An 18558-nucleotide genomic window follows, 5' to 3' on the forward strand; every position below is an offset into this window, starting at 1 on the left:
CCACAGGGGAACTGCGTCCTGAGCCTCTGCTGCCGCCGGGTGGGGACAGTCCCCCCCGGAACCCACAGGAGCAGCTCACAGAACCGCTCCCCACGGTCCTGGTGACAGGCCAGGTCGCCGTGGGGGACAGCCTCCCCTTTCCCACCCCTCAGTTCCTGCCCCCAACCGCCCCCCCCCCCCCCCCCCCCCCCGCACCCGCCTCTGGTCACACCTGCTCCTGGTCTCCATGGCGACATCGCCTCACCCAGCCTCCTGGGTGGTCTGGCCGCCTCACAGGGTGAAGCTCTGCGAACATTTTCCTGATGTGCAGCCAGAAACCTCTGCTTCCCGCGCCCAGGGCCACGGCTCTTCTCACCGCCTCCTGCCAGCCTCGCCCGGCCCTCCCCCACGGCTGTGTCCCCCCCCCCCTCTGCCAGGCCTGCAGGGCGGTGGCGAAGCATCTGCAGGGCCAGCACAGTGGGGACGCGCCTGTCGTCGGAGACCCGGGGAGAACCCAAACGCAGCAGCGAGGTCTGAGCCTCAGAACAAGGGTGTCTGTGTGGCCGCAGGTGCTGAAGCCCATGTATGTGTGTGTACATGGGTGAGCACATATGTGTGAGCACGTGTGTGTGCTCCTAGAGGTCACAGGGTGACAGTGGTGGCCCCGAGTGCGTCCCGGCGTCAGCTCCAGCTCAGCCACAGGTGGGGCCCAGAGGTGGTGGCACCGAGGACCGGTGCTGCTTCCCGGAGACAGACTGGGGGGTAAACTGAGGCCGAGAGAAGGTCACAGCGCCCTAGGCTTTCCAACCAACGGACACGACCCCACTGAGCCCACGCAAGTCTCTTCGTGATCCACAGACACTTCGAGAGAGTTTGCGACTGACACGCACACGTGTGAGAGATGCACCGGTGTGTGGCGTGACGTGCACACGCCCACACCCACAGGACAAGCGCATCCGAGGGCTCGTGTGTCTCCACACGTGGCCCCTTTTAAACACGCCCCTGTCCACGCAGCCAAGCCTGGGCGCCCAGAGGTCACCCTCTTGTCCCGGCCCCAGGCCGTGCCTGCAGGTCTGAGCTGGGGTCTCTGCCGCACAGGGACGGCCCACCTTCCCGCGAAGCCGTAGCTCAGAACCTGCACCTCCACAGGACGCCCCCCTGAGCCCGCCCCGCACGGCCCCCCACAGCAGGCCCCCCCACAGCAGGGCCAGTGGGGCCCTTCGCCCCCCCCCCCCGCCCCCGGCATCCGCTGGAGGCTCTCCGGGGAAGCCCCCAACCTCCCTGCCCTGGCTCTCCATTCCTCCTCCCCCTCCTTGTCACCAGCCTCACCCCTGTGCCTTCTGTGACAGGGCCGGGCCTGAGTGGGGTCCCCCCCCCCCCGCCCCCGGCCCTCCGAAATCCTCCCCCTTACACTGAGCCCGCAGCTGGGCTGTGTTGTCTTGGGGCAGGATGTGGGGGCGGGCTGGGCAGGGCCCCCACCCCCAGGGGAGAACAATGGGGCCGCTGGTGGGGGGTGGAGGGGGGTGGGGGGCCTGGAGCCACATCAGAGCCTCTGAGGAGCGGCCCCTGGAGGGACGGCTGAGTGATGAGTCCTGAGTCACAGGCCCCGCGCGGTCCTCCCACTCCTGTGGAGGCATGTTCAGAAACGCTGGGGTGAACACTCGGAGGTGATCGGTTTGCAGCTCCCTGCCTGCCGCGGGGCGAGCCCGGCCGACGCGGGGAGGTCCTGGCACACCCGGGGGCGGCCGAGGCGCGGGCTTCCCTGAGCCACCGCCTCTCCGCAGCCGCCAGAACCCAGACTCGCGGGGCCTGAGAGCACCCTGAGGAACCCCAGCTTCAAATTCATGGGTGACCTCTGTGGGTGCTGCTGCGGAAGGATGGCCCCCGGCACACCCTCCTTCGAGGGGCCAGTCCGCACCGGGAGCGGGGGGCACCCAGGGCCAGAAGCAGCCAGGCCCGGGGCTGTGGTCCGAGGCCAGCTTCCTCAGAGATGGGACCTTCGAGAGTAAACGGTCCTTGTGTCGATCGGAACTGGGCTCCCGCGTGTTCTGCTGTGTCCAGCCTGCCACGCTGAGTGGACCCGCCAGGCACGCGCATCTCTCGGGGGGAGGGAGATCCCGCGGTTGGAGGGTGAAGGAGCCTTGGGTACCAGAGGGGCCGGCAGCGGCCGGAAGCCCGGGCTGCGGGCGGGCAGGAGGGCCCATGTGTCAGGCTCGCGCATGTGGTCTGAGCCCCGCTGCCCACCAGGCACAAACAGAAAATAAAGTGCTAACTCGGGTGGGACCGCTGACCAACCAAGGCCCTGGCCCCAGCCCAGCCTCCCGGGCCTGCTGGGCTGGGACACCTGCCCATAGCCCCCAAGGGACAAGCACGAGGAAGGACCAAAATGCCTTTGTCAGGCTGCCTGTGAGCAGTGGCACATGACCGGAGCACTCGAGTTCCCTTCATCCCACCTTGGTGGACAAAGGGACCGGGGGTCCCAGTGGCTCCCTGCTTGAGGTCGGACAGGCAGGAGCGGCAGAGACTGGGTCCAGGGCCTCGGCGGCAACGCCCACAGCTCCTTCCTCTTTGCCCCGTTGAAGGCGAAATGGGGGCAACAATGGCCCTGCTTGGGTGGGGGCGGCCCTGGTGCCTTCCTCGGGGAGGGTCCGGACCAGTCAGTGTCGGCCGCTACCAGCGGGAGGGTTTGGTGCACCGCACGCCTCACAGGTGTGACGCAGGAACTGGCTCCGGCTCTCAGGGAACCTGGGAGGGCCGTGGTGTCCGTCCCATCCCTCCGGACTGGGCACCTTCTGTGACGTGCCCAGAGGCTGCAGCCTCTTCCGGTGGGAGACTGAGGGGGTGCAGCCAACAGGACCGTGACTGGACGGAGCCTTGGAGGGCAGCGCCAGCCCCCGCTCTGGCCTAGAAGGACATTCACACCGTGCATGGAAACCATAGGGACATGCCCTGGAAGGGACCCAGGAATGGCAGGGAGGCCCATGCCTCGGTTTCCCCTCTGGTACAGAGAAGGCCTGTGTGCAGCAGGTGGCCCCTCGTCTCCTGCCCTGGAGCTCCGTGGGTCCCTCCCGTGCAGGGAGGTCAGCTTCCTTCAGAGCCCTAGTCGGAGCCAGCGGCCACTCAGGGTGCTCTGGGGACGGGCGCGGGGACGCCGCAGCGGCTCACAACCCATCTTCTCCCCTTGCAGGGACCTGAGCATGAACAACCTCACGGAGCTGCAGCCTGGCCGCTTCCGCCACCTGCGCTTCCTGGAGGAGCTGTGAGTAGGCGCTGCGCCCGGGGGCAGGCGGGGGCCCCCTCGGACAGCTGACCCGCTCTCGGGACCGGGTGCCCCTTCAGAACAAGGGGCCGGGAAGCTGTCCTTGAGGGCACGGTGTTTGCTGACGCCTGGCCCAGGCAGGAGCCCGAGGGTGGCCTGGCCTCGAGGGGCCACGTGGTATAGCAACTCCAAACTCGAGTTTGTTTCCTCCGTGAGGCCGGCTCCTGGTGGTGCCTCCCCTTCCTGTTAACATCTGCCCTTCGCCTGGGAGGTCACCCTGCCCGTCCAGCCACTGGCTGCTCCCAAGACCTGGTGGCTTTTTCTGGGGGGCTTCTCCCTCATCCCTTTTCTCTGTTCCCACTCCTGCTGCTTAGACGGCCCCTCACTTCCAGGCATTGCCCTGGCCTCCTGGCCGCAGACCCCCGCCCCTTTCAGGGTTCTCTGCACACCCCGGGGGCGCATCTCTCCAGCTCCGAGCCTACCTGGCCGGCCTGGCTCTGTGAGGCCAGTCCTGGTCACCACCCCTGGGCCATTCCCGAGTCCAAGCAGGTTTCCCCTCCGACCTGGCAGGTCCATCTTTCCCTCTACTGGGCATCGTGAATGAGTGACCGGCTCAGGGCAGCGCCCGGCCTGCCCGCCCCGCACGACCCTCTCCCAGCACCTGCTCCTGCTCAGTCTGGTTTCTGCACCCGCAGGGTCCTCAGGGAGCACGGGGTTCGCTTCGGCTGTGCAAACGGTTGCTCCTGGCCCTGGAAACATTCACGGCTCCACGTCTGCCCCCCGCCCCCCGACAGGTGTCTTCCCACGGGCAATGCATGGCCGGCCCCTGCTGGGCTTAGCGTCCCACTCACCCTGGGGCCACCAGGGGGCCTGGGGGGACAAGAGAGGGGCCCACCTGCTGCCCTCAGGGTGGGGCCTGTGGGGGGCAGGGAGGCCCGTTCCCAAAGGAGGTGGCCGTGGAGTGGACGTCACCCAGGCCCTGGGAGCCCTGTGACCTGAAGGCAGGGCCAGACCCCTGTGAATCATCGTCCCCCCCCACAGGGAGATGGAGAGAGTGAAGCGGGATAGACATCATCGCCCTCGGAAAGTGGGAGTTAGCCCCATGTCCCCTCTGCCGCCCCACAGGCTCCCGGGTCTCCCCTCCGAGGGTCCCCGGCGGCGTCACCACCCTCTGCTCTGGTTTGCAGGCGTCTCTCGGGGAACCATCTCTCACACATCCCGGGAGGAGCGTTCTCTGGCCTCCACAGCCTGAAGATCCTGTGAGTGCTCGGCCTTCCCCCCAACCCACCGCCGGGGGCAGGGCCGGGGGACCAGGGCCCGGGGAGGCCTCGCCCCACCTTCGGCTGTCACCTCCGCTTCTCACTCCCTTATCTGCTCTTCCTGTCTGAATCGCTGCTTCCGTCTGTGCATCCGCGCGTGGCTTTGTCTGTACCAGACGTGATGGTTTGTGGCCGCGTCTCCCTGGCAGCCCCGGGAAGCAAGCCGTCCTGTTCTCTGGTGTGAGTGGCGGCCCTGAGTGTGGGTCTCTCTGTGCTGCCGGCCTCGGCCCACCCAAGTGCTGCACCGAGACGCAGCCAGGGCGGGACAGCCGTCTGCAGGGCCAGCGTCCTCCAGGGCTCCCACCCTGGTCTCTGTGCTGAGTCCCCCTCTCAGTTGACCTGACCCTCCATCGGGCATCAGGCTTCTTCGTCCTGGCTCCTGGCACTTGCCCTTGAAGCCAAAGGAAAGTGACGCCTTCCCCTCTGGCCCCTGAGCTGGTGGCGTTCAGAGAAGGGAGGATGGAGGTGCAGTCGCCGGCTCCCCTGGTCCCAGCCCAGCTGAGTGCTCAGGGCCGGTGGCGAGTGCAGTGCGGGGAGTGGGGAGGGTACCCAGGGTCCGAGGGGGCAGGAGAGTCCCCTTGGTGGGCTGCCTCCCGCAGCCTCTGGTTTGGGGGAAACAAGCCTGTGGGGGCTGGTCCTGGAGCTTTGGAACGAGCCCTCGGAGCTTCTGTGTGGGGCCAGTGGTTCCCCGGCCCTCCTGCCCCCCCCCGCCCCAACCTGGGTGGGCTGTTCCCTGCATGAGACCACCTGTCCACAGGGTGACAGGCGCTGAGACTTAGCCCTGTGTCTGGCGTGGGCTACAGCCCCCCAGGAAGGAGTATGTGTGTCTAGTTCACTTGAAGTTACTTGGGCTGGTGGGGGTCCTTGGCCGTCAGCTTCTGGTCTCCAGTCAGGCCCAGAGCATTCCCACCCCCCTTTTCTGCAGCCTCTGCCCTCAGCCTCCCTCTGTGCCTGACTCCGGGGCTCCTTGGCCCCTGCCTCCCCCCAGCCCCGCCTCCCCCGACACTCTATTCTGCTCTGCCCTGGGCGCCACCTCTGCCCAGCCTCCGTCCCCTCATCTCCTCGCAGCCCTGGCCCACTGTCCCTCTGTCCCTCTGCCCTGGGTCTGTCCCACCCCCATCACCTCGCAGCCCGGGGTGGGGGTAGGCGGCCCGCTTGGCGGCGTGTCTGTGCCCAGGGCAGGCTGAGACCTGCAGCCGGAGGAGAGCGGGCTGCGTGCTGGGCTTTCTGAAGACTCCAGCTTAGCCCGAGCCTCTGCTTTCAAAGCTGCCCCCCACCTCCCACCCCTGTCTGCAAACAGAGGCCTCAGCTCGGCCCAGTCGGGAGGCCAGAGAGGCTGCAGGCAGGAGCCCAGGACGGCCTGCCCATGCCCGCTGCGCCCGGGGCCACTGTGGGGCCTGTCCTGGAAGACCACCGGTCCCCAGCCCCATGTCAGCTCCTGGCCTGTGAGCCTCTTGGAGATGAGCTGGGTGGTCTCAGAGCAGTGGTTGCTCAGGGCCCAGCGGGGGTGTCTGGGCAGGAAGCGCCTCTGGTGTGCAACGCCGGGCCCTCTGGCTGCCGGGCTGGCCCACGTCAGACCTGCAAGGAAAATGGGGCAGCGAGGTCCCTCGTCGCCGTAATAGCCTCCCTGCCCTCTGCCCCCTCTCCTCTCTGTGTCTAGCACTCGGTCTGCAGGGTGAGGCCAGGACACTGGGGTGTGAGAGCTTCCCAGACCATTGTACCGAGCCACCAGGGCTGAGAGCCCCGGGGTGCCGGCTGCCCCTCCCCAGGTGAGACCAGCGGTCACAGCAGCACCTGCCTGGGAAGCAGGACTGGGCCCCAGTCCTGGTTCTGCCGTCCATTTGCTCTGTGACCGGGGCCGAGTCACCCCCGCTCTCCGAGCCTCCATCTCCCCATGTGGGAAAGAGCAGGATGGTCTGTGTGAAGGCCCTTTGGGCTTCAAACCTGGAGCCTCGGGAAGGAGTGCGGGCCGGGGACGCAGGGTCTGGGCCAGGGCCAGCCCTGAGGTGCCACGTGAGGGTGTCCCTGCCCTTGACACAAACAGGGTTGGTGTGACGGCAGGACAAGACTACGGAGGGCAGGTGATGTCCTGGGTCACCGAGTGTGACCATGAAGGGAGGTTATTTTTGTGGAAGGCGAGGGACTCTCAGCTGAGCAAAGGGGCGGCCAGACATTGATGCCGGCCCACAACCAGAGGCTGCAGCCCGCTAGGGGACCAGGGCACTGTCCTCGTCCCAGCTCACGGACCAGGAGTGTCAGCTCTCGCACGCCGCCACGCGACTGCCTGACTCGCAGACCTGCGGCGAGGCCACCCTGTGTTCAGGAGGCCCAACAGGCACGGGTTTAAACTCCTCCCATGAAGCAAATTGTCCTTGGAAAGGTCCCGCCGGGCGTGCAGAGCTGGCTCGGAGGCCCGCAGCCGCCCACCCTGCCCAGCTGGGCAGGCGCAGGGGGACCTCTTCCCTGGCCCATCTCCCCTCCCCCCAGGGAGCTTCTCGTCCCCACCCTCGGGGACCCAGCTTTCTCTCACTGCTGCGGCAGTGCTGGGAGTTTAGGGACATGGGGGGACAGGGACGCAGGAGCCCCTTGTCCTCACTGTGTCTGCCCCACGACACAGGCCCCGGGTGGTCCCAGCTGGCTGCAGTCTAGGCCCAGACCCTCCGGGTAAGCGTGAGCTGCTCCATGTTCTAGGTTGGGGCCCAGCACGTCCACTGCTCCTGGTACTAAAACTTAAAGGTTAGGAAATGGGCCACTTTCCCCCCCAAGGCTGTGAGCTGAGTGATTTTGGGGTGAGAGGTACATCTTCTTCTTAATATTTTTTAAAGATTCTATTTGTTTATTTTTAGAGAGAGGGAAAGGAAGGAGAGAGTGAGAGAAACATCAATGTGTGGTTGCCTGTCTCATGCCCCCATCTGGGGACCTGGGCTGCAGCCCAGGCCTGTGCCCCGACTGGGAATCGAACCGGTGACCTTTTGTTCTCAGGCCAGCGCTCAGTCCACTGGGCCACATCAGCCAGGGCTGGCGCATCGTTTTGCTTCTTTGCCTTCCTCCTCTTTGGCTCTTCCTCATCCTTCCATGACCCCTCCTGACTCCCCCGCACACGGACCAGGCCGGGCCGGGACTCCCTCGGGCCCCCGAAGCTGGGGCGACGGGGAGGGACCTCCTTGGGGTGGGGTGCAGGGAGGCGCCGCCGCTCCGCGTGCCGCGGGTCCTCCAAGCCCCCCCTCCCCACAGGATGCTGCAGAACAACCAGCTGGGAGGCATCCCTGCCGAGGCGCTGTGGCAGCTGCCGAGCCTGCAGTCTCTGTGAGTCCCAGCTGGGCCCCTCCTCCGCGCCCCCCTTGTCCCCCGCGTTTAGACAGCCAGTGCTCCAGGCCTCGCAATGTCGGGGTTCTGCTGCAGCCGGAGGGTGTGTGTGGACTCGAGGGCGCATCCGGGGAAGGGGGGCTCCGGGCCCTGCCCAGCACTGTGGGAAAGGGACCTCCCTAGGTGGGGCCACCAGGGCGGCCGTCCTGGGGCGTCTGGCGTTCTGCCCCGCAGTCTGGGTGGGGGCGGAGTCAGCCGCCCCCCAGAAGTGTCAGGAAGAGGCTGTCTCGTCCACATAGGCTGCTCCAGCCCCCAGGGCTCCGGGGTGGGGTGGTCCAGACACCCACTTCCCCCGCTCGGGTGGGACTGCGCTGGGGGTGCACTGTCCGCCCATGACACAGCCACCCTCCAGGGAGCCCTGCAGTTCCTCTCCTGCCCAGTAGGGGTGCCATGGACACAGGATGGAGGGAGGGCCGTGCCAGACAGGTGCAGGCTGCCACCCTGGGCGGGGTGCTGGTCTGCGCCCACATCCCAGGCCAGATATGCGCCCACCAAAGAAATCGTAGGTCCTTTTGTATCTGATGGAACAGGGTATACATACCTGGGGAGAAACCGAAATTGGGAGACAATGCATAAGGTTTATCCGTGGGGGAAACCAAGCCACAGTCAGTGTGCCGAGTGTCGGCTCAAAGGTCTCTCCGCCCAGGGCCCTGCCCTGGCCCCAGCCCCTGGGTGTGGATCAGACCGTCCCAACCCTCTCTGGGCGGGACAGGAGGCTTTCCTTGCAGGACCCATTAACCCAGGGCCCAGTGGGAGGGCTCTGGCCGCCAGCTGTGCCCCCCCCCCGCCCCGTGGCTGGCCTTCCTCCGCACCCCGCCTCCTGCTCCCATGTCCGCATGCACCCAAGCTCCCCGGCTGCCCGGTGGGCCCTGCCGGCCCTCTGTTTCTCCCCTTCCCGCCCTCCATCCCAGCAAGAGCTGGGCCTCTGTCTGCAGCCTCCTCCTCTTCCTCCACCAGGACACCCCGAGCAGGGCGGGGCGGGGGGCGGGGGGGAGGCGGGCCACGGTCAGGAGACCCAAGGCCAGGAACGCTGGTGCTGGCTCCCCACTCTTCCACCCCAAAGTGAAGACCCCACATTAGCTTAAGGCAACAGCAGAGCAGGGGCAGCCAGAAATGGGGTGCAGGGGCAGAACTGGCTATTTTGTCCAAAATATCAAAGAGGCCTTTCCGGGAAGAAGGTGGACATTTGCTGGGTGGCTTTGGCACACCGGTGGGGCCAGGCGGGTTTGGTCACCAGTGACAGCTTTGGCACACGGAAGGGTTCTGTGGGCTCGGCAGGCAGACCCCCGAGCTCTGGGGGGTGGCGACCCTGCCGGCGGGTGGCCCACAGCTCTGGCCCACTCCTGGCTCTGGCCTCACTGCTCCATCACTCACCCCCTCTGTGCCTCGTTTTCTCCACCTTCAAGTTGGGGGTGGCCGTCCCCCCTGCCCCTCACGCAGGGTCGTCACCAGGCTCAGACGCAGCAGACGTGAGAGGGACCGGAATGGGGTCCACGCAGCTGTGGGGAGTGTTACACTGTGGTCATCACGTCCATTTGTCCACTGGTCACGGTTCACGTTGTCCCTTGTATGGGTGAGGCTTCCCTGGGGGTGGGCCGCACCCAGCTGCTCTCCGACCGCTTAGGAAGAGTTGAGAAGGGAAGAGGCCAAGACGGTGAGCCCGGCCGAGCGAGTTGCACGATCAAGGGAAGAACCCAACAAAGTCGAGGGAATTGTCTGGGGGCGGAGCCAGGCTGGCCTGTGTGTGCTGGGGACACAGGTGGGACCCGCAGTTGTGGAGAGAGACCTGGGACCGGTAAGAGAGGACGCCCAACAGGCAGGCGCAGACCTTGCTGAGGATCTGGACCGGGGGGGCCATTGCAGGGTTTTGGCAGGAGAGCTGTGGGGTGGAGTCTTTGTCTTTGAACAATGACTGCGGCAGTCACGGAGGACAGCCTGGAGGTGGGGGCAGCGAAGGGGCCTGTGAGCCAAGGGAGTGCGACTCCAGCCGAAGGCAAGACAGGCACAGCGGCCAACTCCGGAAACGTCAGGGAGCCTGGTGGTCGGGCCTGGAGTCACGTCGAGTCTCCCTGGACGACCCTGCGCAGGCCACCCGTCCCCAGGCTTCTGCTTCTGCATCAGTAAAGTGGAGGCGGCACCTCGGCAGGGTGAGGTGAACTGAGTTAACACACGTCAGAGACGTCGTACCTTTCTGGCTCCCGTTACAACGCCACCGTTGGCATTGACTGCAGGTGGCAGCTGAGAGAGACCAGGCACCCTGACGTCCGGGCAGACTCCAGGCAGGTCGCTGAGAACCTGGCACCTGGGAGGGGTGGGTAGGAGTGTGGTGACGGAGCCGTAGTGATGCCCGGGGGTGGGCAGGGTGGGCCCCCGGGAGCGAGGCAATGACGTCCCTCTGGGGCGTGTGGACTTTGAGGCGCCTGCGGTCGGGGACGCTGAGGAGCGGGTCACCCTGCTGGACACGCAGGGTGTGGGGGTGAGTTGGGGGACAGGCAACAACCCGCCTTGCGGGGTCTGAGAGGCGTTGGTCCCAAGGTCTTGGAAGCCGGCACCTCAGGGTGACACGCTGTCCCACTGAGTTCAGGTCCCTCCCTCAGACAGTGACGGTAAAGCCAGCTCGGGTTGCTGGGCAGGAAGGACAGCGTGAGGGCAAATGACAGTTTTTGGAGCCCCCGCCCTGGTCAGCGCTGCACGGGATGCTTTCTGATCGCTGTCTGAGTTCATCCCCACAAACCCTCGTTGTGTCGTCACTCCTGCTGTCGGACAGGCTCAGGGACCCTCCAAGGTCAGAACTAGTGGGGAGGGAGGGCCGCGCCCGTGTCCTGCCCGCCAGTGCCGCCGGGGAAGCCACTGTGGGTGGCCGGCGTTGGGTGCTCCCCCTCCCGCTCTGTCCACCCCAGCAGCCAGGCCCCGGGCATTCCCGGCACCCAGTCAAGGTTCCGTCCTGTGGTCCCCTCCCCACCGGCTGGAACCGGATCTTGGGGCAAAAAGAAGCAGGTCAGGGAAGTGGGGCTGGGCTGGGGGCCCAGGTTGCCCACCGGACACACCACCCAGGCTGTTCAGGGTGGCCCTGGGTGGGCAGCCCCCAGCCCACACAGTGGAAGGGACTAGGGGACGGTGACAGCCTTGTCATGCCGGGCTCGAGCCCCCGCAAAGGGAAGGTGCAGGAAGCCAGGGAGCCTGGGGGGTCCACAGAACAGCAGGAAAACAGCTCAGAAAGGCCTCGGGGTGGGGCAGGCTGGGCCCGGAGAGTTGGAAAAAACACAGTGGCAGGTCTGAAGGGGAGGGGACAGAAACACAGCCGGGTCCTGGTCACCCTCCGGGAGCCCTGCCTGATGGCAGACGGCAGCCACAGGGCCCCACCGCCCTGAGCTGAGCTGCGATCCCGGCGGTCGCCCGAGGTCCGGCCAGCACTGCCTCTCAGCCCGACCTCCCTCCCCCGGGGACACGGCTTTGGAGGGGTGTGCGTGGGGGCGGGGCCGGGCGGCAGGGGCAGTGACTCCCACTCACTACACTGCGAAACGCTAAGCACTTCATGGGTCTCACTGAGTCCTGAAAGCCATACAGGTGAGGGAGCTGGAGCCCAGAGGGGTTGCCCAGATGCTCGGCTGGCTGTGCCCGAGCCCAGGGTGCCACCCTCGCCTGCACTGTGTCCTCGAAGACATAGGCTCCAGGGTCTGGATCCCAGACTGCCCGTGGAGCATAGTGTGGCTGCAGGCAAGCCCCCTCCCCTCCCTGAGGCCGAGGTCCCCGTCTCCAACGGCAGCTGGGGTCCCGGGAAGACATTGTACCCAGGGACACAAGGGCTTCCCGAGGGGCTATGAGCACTGTCCCGAGTCACTCAGGACTCCCGGGCACACTCGCTCTCTACAAGAAAAAGTCTGTGAGCGACTGAGCTCATCGTAACAGTCCAGGGGCTGGGGCTCTGGGGAGGCCCGTGCCGGGTGCAGCCGGCCACTCCTCGCTGGCCCTCGCCTGCGAGAGGGGCAGAGCCGGAAGCAAGCTCTCCCAGACTTACAAGGGCACTGACCCCCCAGGGAGACCCCCTCACGACCTCGTCTAACCCTGATAAAGGGGAGGGGACAGAAACACAGCCCAATTCCGTCCCACGGGGTAGACTGCCAATGTGCGCATTTTCGAAGGGGTACAAACGTACAGGACACACAAGGGGACCACGTGGGTCGTCTGGGCAGCAGGGGCATCTGCATGGACCCCTAGTACCCTCGGCCTTGATCACGAGCCCCAAAGACCCGCTGTGGTGAGGGCGTCTCCCTGTGAGGGATGATTCCGGGGCTTTTCACCTCAAGTGGCTGGTCTGTCTTCTCGCTGTGAGAACGGCACTGGCAGTGACAGCCCACCTTGCGCAGACCTGGAGGGCAGCGCCCTGCTGAGGACCCCCAGTGGGCCAGAGGTGGGGCCTGCTGGGGCCCAGCAGGGAGCCAGCCGGGGTCCCTCACCACCTCCAGCCTCCTGACAAAAGCCATCCAGAAGCCCCGCGGGCTTGGGGAACCCTGGAGGAGGCGCTTCTCTGACTTTCGGGTGCTGGGACGGGGAAGGGGCCATGGAGGGACAAGGGAACAGCAAGACCCTGAGTCTGGCAGCTGTGGTCCAAGCCTCCACGCTGGAGACGCCCTGCCTGCTGTGGAGAGGACTCCCAAGCAGCCCCTGGGGCCCAGCGAGTACCGTCAGCACTGCCCAGCCCTCCTGCCAGCCAGCAGGGGCCCCGCGGCTCCGCCACGCGGTGGGTCCCCAGGTCCCCGGGGACACGCGAGGTGGCAGACGGCTCCCTGGCGTGGCTATTTCGGGCTCTGTGATTACACGCTGCTGCATTTGGATCCCTGAGGTTCCGGGAGTTGATTGCTACATGTGTCTGGGGCAGAGGCTGCCCCGAGGTGGGTGGGCGCGGCGGCCCCTGCGTGGGACGAGGTCTGAACACAGGCAGTTGGGCCGCTGCAGCTACTAGCAATGTGTCTGTGGTGGGGGGCGCTAGGGTCCTGGGGTGGTTCTTCCCGCCATAAATGCTGGGGTGGGACAGAGCTGGCCCTAGTGGGCCACCCAGGAGTGGCGCGGTGCTGTGCCCCACTGGAAGGGCCTCCACCAGCTCCTCAGGGTGCCCCAGCCCCCCGAGACCCCAGAGCTCCTGCAGCCCAGTTCTGAGAGACCTTTGAGAGGCCAGAGCTCCCGAACAGGAGGAGCTACGGAGCTGATAACTCGGGCGTGGTTTAGGGGGCACACGGGTCCCAGGCAGAGCCATGAAATGGGATGGCCCCTCCCCCACAGGAGGGGCCAGGGCCTCAGGTCGAAACCTGCGTTTCCTCCACCACCTGCAGACGTGGGAGGACGGTAAGGCTGGGCTTGGTTTGGTTGCAGACCAGCCTAGGGGCCGTGAGACGCCTGTGGCCTCTTGGGGATGTAGCTGTAGATGCCCAGGTTAGACTCTGGGGAGAACTGCCCAGCTGCCTGCACCCGCAGGGAGGGCACCAGAGTTCCTTCTTCTGAAAGTCCCTCTGAGACACAGACTCATTGGCCTGGGGGTGGGAAGAGGGGCTTCACCACCTCCCCTGGACCCACTGGGTGTCTTCTGGGGGCGATGGCGTCTTTTCAGAACTCTGTTGCTCTGCCGCCTTAGAGCAGAGGTGAGAGAAGGCTAGGACCACGGCCAGGGAGGGGGGGACAGTTCCCCCGGCCTGCAGCCCCTTCTGCTGGCCTCACCCCTTCGCCAGGCCCGCCGCCATCCGGGGAAGAGCCGACTGGTCAGGGGCCGGGAAGGTGTGATCTTTGTCGAGTCCAGGAGTAACTTTCCACCCATTTACGAGCCCTGGAGGCCCAGGTGTCTGCCAGCCGCTGGCTGGAGTGTGGAAATTCACACGGCGGCCAGAAAAGGCGGCCAGCGTGAGGACTCCCTCTCCAGCCACCGGCAAGGCCACGTGGTGGGAGGCAGCCGGCCCCGGACCGCAGGACCTCGGCCTCAGGAGCTGGAGGGCCTGGGTGGTCACTCGTCGGACCGGCCCTTCCTGCAGAGGAGGACACCGGCCGCAGGGAAGAGTGATGGGCAGCCCGGGGTCTCCCAGCGAGTGGGCCTCGGGCCAGGCCTGTAGATGCTCTAGAAAGGGCGTGACCCCTCCGGGAGCCTCTACGACGTCTTCACCCAGAAGGCCCCGAGGCCGCTCGTTCTGCAAGCGAACCCGTGCTGGCGGCCCTCGGCAGCCCTGGCACTTGCTTTTGGACCTGGAGCACGTTCCTTCCTGCGCCCGCCCGTAAGTGAGGCCAGGCCTCGGCTGGGCTCTGTGGGCTCAGACACCTTCTGGGGCGATGTGGCAGGACGGGGCCCATGCACCTGGGGGTGAGCTGCTCTGGGTGCACCGGTGACAGGGCGCCGAGCCCTGAGGGGTCCTTGAGGTGGCCCAGGGGGCAGAGGTCACCGCAGCTCCGTGCCCTCCCTGCGTCTCCTGTAAGAAATTAACTCCTTCTGGAAGTTCTGAGATGGGTCGTGGGGGGGCCCTTCCTGCCTCCACCGTCCCTTTCTGGGGGACGGGGATGCGGGGGTAGCAGATGGAGCTGGACAGGAGTGAGGCCGGAGGGGACTCATGGGGTCGAAGGTGAGAAGCGCAGCCTGGGGCCCAGGACAGACGACTGCGGCTCCCCGGTGGGGCTGCGGCTGTCGGACGGCTGTGTGGTCAGGGTCCGCACTCGGGGTGCACAGAGGCCACAATACGGCCCGTGGGGAGTAAATGCTCTAAAAGACCGGAGTGCAAGGCCCAGACTCACACCTCTTTGCTTCACCTGTTCCTGAGGGGGGTTCTGTCTGCAGCCCCTCCACCCTCGTGGGGAACAGAGGGGTCCCTGAAGGGGAGGCCGGTGCTGACTCTGGGGCGCCTGGAGTTTCTGGAGCTCCAGGCTGGGGTGCAGATGAAGATGGGGCCAGAGACCCTAACGCAGCTGGGATGCCCTAGCTTCTTCCCCTGCCTGCCCCTTCGCTGCACATCTGCTAACCTCGGGCCTGAGGGGGCTTGTCATAAAAACCCCTCAGAACACCTGGAGGGCGCGGAGCCACCTGGAAGGCGGGTGGGAAGAGGGGAGGGGGCAGTGGAGGGAGGCTGGGTCCCTGGGGCCTGGCTCTGCCCTGCATGGGGGTGAACAGACCTGGGGACCTGCTGAAGGGTGGTGCCTGAGGCTCCCCCAGGTCACCACTGAGCCAGGGGTGTCCCACTTGTGGCCCGAAGGCCGTGTGCGGCCCAACACAAAACCGTGCATTTACTTAAAACGTGACGAGTTTTTGTTTGTGGTTACACGTCACAGTGTATTTAATGTGTGGCCCAGAGATGCCCAAAGCTTGGACACCCCTGGTAAGCAGTCTCGCTCCTCTGACCAGAACCCACCAGCCCCAGGCCCAGCTGGGGCGAATCTCCCCCCGAGTCACACCAGTCTCTGGTGGTGCCCCTGCTGCCCATGAATGGCAGCGAAGTCCCTTCCCCCATGTCCCCCAGGTCCCCAAACCTGCCCTCTTCTACCTCTAAGCCTTCCCATGTCAGTACAGCCCTCACCTCCTCCAGGAAGTCCTCCTAGACTACTCCATCTGACTCTGAGCCTTAAGTCCGTTTTGATACTATCTAGACATCTGGCTTCAGCAGTCAGGGTGGGACACTAGGTGGTAGCCTTTGGCATCTGTGAAGTCTGTGAAAGTCGCTGTGCCCGCCCCAAGGCAGCGGGTCCCTGTCTGCTGTGTGGCCTGCCAAGGGTCTGAATCGCACAGGGTCCAGCACTGCTCAAGGACCCTAGCTGAGTGGGGGGCGGTCAGGAGACCCCAGCGGCAGAGAGCCTGGACCACAGCAATGTCCAGGCGACTCCACTGCCAGGACCCGGCAACCCACCAGGTGGGAGAGCCAGGGCACCATGGGGCCCAGAGCGGGGCCCAGAGCAGGGCGTCCCCCCCCCCACGTCTCCCGGCGGCTGCCCCCCCTTCCCTCCCCCCTGGCGGCGTCCTGCCCCCCCAGCTCTGCCGGCTGCCTCCTCCCGGCTCCCGCGTCTGGGCCTTAATTACACACTGACGCCATTTGTTTTTAAAACAACATGTTTATTTCTGTTCTGACTCATTGTAGAAAATTTAGAAAACACAAAAACCAAAAAGAGGAAACTGAAAATCACCCACAGTTGTGCCACCCAGACACAACGCTCCCGCTCAGGGCCGCCTGTCCCCAAGGGCACTCAGGGCCCCCCCCCCGCCCCCAAGTGCAGTCTCTGCCAGCCCGGCCCGGCTCAGAGTCCCTTCTAGTCGCACTCCCAAGGGACCAGCGCCATCGTCTCAGCCTCAGGTATTCAAGGACGTCAGGATGTACCACGGAGCAGAACCTTGGAAAGCACACGGTCCTCTGTGCTCAGACTCCTTACAAGCCTGCGCGACCATCGAGACGGATTCCAGAACATTTTCGTTGCTCCCCCCCCAAAAAATCGGTGCTTGCGGGGGTGGGGTCGGTCCCCTTCCCACAGCCCCTGGCAGCTCTGGTCTCTGGACGCGTCACAGGACTGGAACCGGCGTTCCGTCGGGCCTCTCTCGCTGAGCACGGCAGTTTCACGGTCCGCCCACGCGTGCATTCACACGCGAGTCTGCACCGATTTTTTTCTGTGGCTGGGTTGCCCCCGGTGTGTGCGCCTTTGGCTGGTGGACACGCAGCTGCTTCCTCTGTTGGGTTGTGAATGTGCTGCTGTGAACCCCCGAGGAGACGTGTCCCGGGCTGTGCCTGCGTCCGCGGTCTCCCTCCTAGAAGGGACGCCGCAGTGCGGGGCGGGCGGGGGCCCTGTGGCTCCGTCGGCGAGGAGAGGGGTGTGCGTGTGGGAGGGACCAGTGCCGGGTGGGGCTCGGTCGGGAGGCCCCTGAAGGAGAGGAATTGTAGGTGAGGCTTGGAGAAGAGGAGGCAGAGGCCTCTTCCCAACAGGGCCGGTGAACGACCACGAACTCAGGGACCGGGCGGCAGAGAGGCGCATCTCCTGGGTGAAGTGGGCAGTGGGGGGCCTCTGGCAAGTGGGGCTGGGGCGTCGAAGCCCAGGCTGAAGGATCTGCAGTCGTCGGAAGCTTGGGTGCCTCTGAGCAAGAGGAAGACAAGACCGGAGCAGGGAGATGGAGTGGGTGTCTGTAGTCTGCGTGAGTGGATGGAAGGACGGACACGTGGACGGATGGACGGATGGATGGGTGGGAGGCTGGGAGGCTGGGAGAAGAGGGCCGACACCACGCAGCCGTGAACCGCCGGCTCTCCTGGTCCACAGGGAAGCTACGAGGCCCTGGAATGGGAAAAGACAGGCCCCGAGAGGGATTAGGGCCCGTGTTAGGGAAGCCGGAGCCGGTGGGGACTTTTCCTCCCCCTCCCCTCCCAGGGCGCCTTTAAAAGTGTTCCCACGAGGCTGGTTTTCCCTGGTGCCTCTCACTGCAGAGTGTGCTGGGGCATCTTTTACGTAAAACCCTGGGATGGTGCTTACGTTTCCTAAACCTCCGACAGCACTGGCCCTCCCTGGAGAGGCGCGTTGGGAAAACCCCGTCTGCCTGTCCCTCCGCTGCCCGTGGCCGAGGGCGGGGCCGGGGAGCCACGGGGCCCAGCTCTCAGCCTCCTGTCAGACGGTCCAGGGGGGACCCAGAAGCCGGTGTGACTCAAGGAGCCAGGGAGACAGATGAGATGGCTTTTTGTGGGCCCCGCCCCAGGATTCCGGGACCGTCACCCACAAAGCTGCCCGGAGCCGCAGGCCTGCACCTTCAGGGGAGACTCGTGACGAGTCCACGCGGCCTCTCCCGAGCCTCCCTGCAGCTGAGCTGGGAGGGCCACTACTTTCACCCTCGGCTGCCCATGCAAACAAAGGGCGGGAGGGGTGCTCGGGTGCCCCCCTCTGATGTGCAGAAAGGACCGGCTTTCGGTGTCGGACAGGTGGAGGGAGGGCGGCTCAGCCCGGTGTGGCCTCTGCACTAACGTCTCACCTCTGACCCATCGAAAGGCTGACCGTGAGGGGGGGAGGGTCTGACTCGGTGGCGCAAACCGGAAACGAGAAACTCAGACCCTTCCCGTGGAGGGGGCTGCTGCTGTGGCGCTCCGCCGCCCCCACCTCCGTCCCCCACCAGGGGCAGGAGCCCCAGCAGGGAGAGGGGCAGGGTTTGGGGGCAGCAGAGGCCTCATGGGACTAGAGCGGGCCCTCCGGGAAGGCTCTGTGGGTGCTCATGGTGTGGAGGCACCTGGGCTGGGCACCTGGGGCACAGGCCGGCACCTCCTCAGCTGTGTGGGTGCCGGAGGCCCCCCTGGCCTCCCCTCCCCAGCAGGTGGGTCAGGGCTGCCGGTCTTCCAACCGGGTCTCCTCTCGCTTACCTGTGGGTGGGGCCTGAGAGGGCGGGGCCCCGAGTTCTCCGTTGCCCTGTTTTGTGTGTTGCAGTCAGTGAACTGCTCAACCGATCACCTCCGTTAGTCGGGAGGGACCCCCTCCCCAGCTCTCAGGGGGTGTCTGTGGCCGGGCCTTCCGACCACCTGCCCCTGGGGACCCCCCACCTCAGTCTCAGCCTCAGCCCTGGCGGGTAGGGGCAGGGAGCCGTGTGGCTCTAGGGGGTCAAGCAGTTCCCGGAGCCCAGGCAGCCCCGACTGGCCCTCCAGGCCCCGCTCACCT

The 18558-nt window shown here is 65.9% G+C and overlaps 1 protein-coding gene across 1 annotated transcript in view; it reads left to right on the forward strand.

Annotated features, from left to right (window-relative positions):
• Positions 1-18558, forward strand: part of LGR6 (leucine rich repeat containing G protein-coupled receptor 6) — a 72983-nt gene that overhangs the window by 23762 nt on the left and 30663 nt on the right. Inside the window, exons 2-4 of the mRNA XM_037161028.2 lie at positions 3167-3238; positions 4426-4497; positions 7792-7863. Coding sequence (XP_037016923.2) covers positions 3167-3238; positions 4426-4497; positions 7792-7863 — 216 coding nt within the window. The remainder of the gene's footprint in view (positions 1-3166; positions 3239-4425; positions 4498-7791; positions 7864-18558) is intronic.

This window comes from Artibeus jamaicensis, unplaced genomic scaffold, assembly GCF_021234435.1.
Source record: "Artibeus jamaicensis isolate MK-2021 breed Jamaican fruit bat unplaced genomic scaffold, CSHL_Jam_final scaffold_754, whole genome shotgun sequence".
NCBI classification, from domain to species: Eukaryota; Metazoa; Chordata; class Mammalia; order Chiroptera; family Phyllostomidae; genus Artibeus; species Artibeus jamaicensis.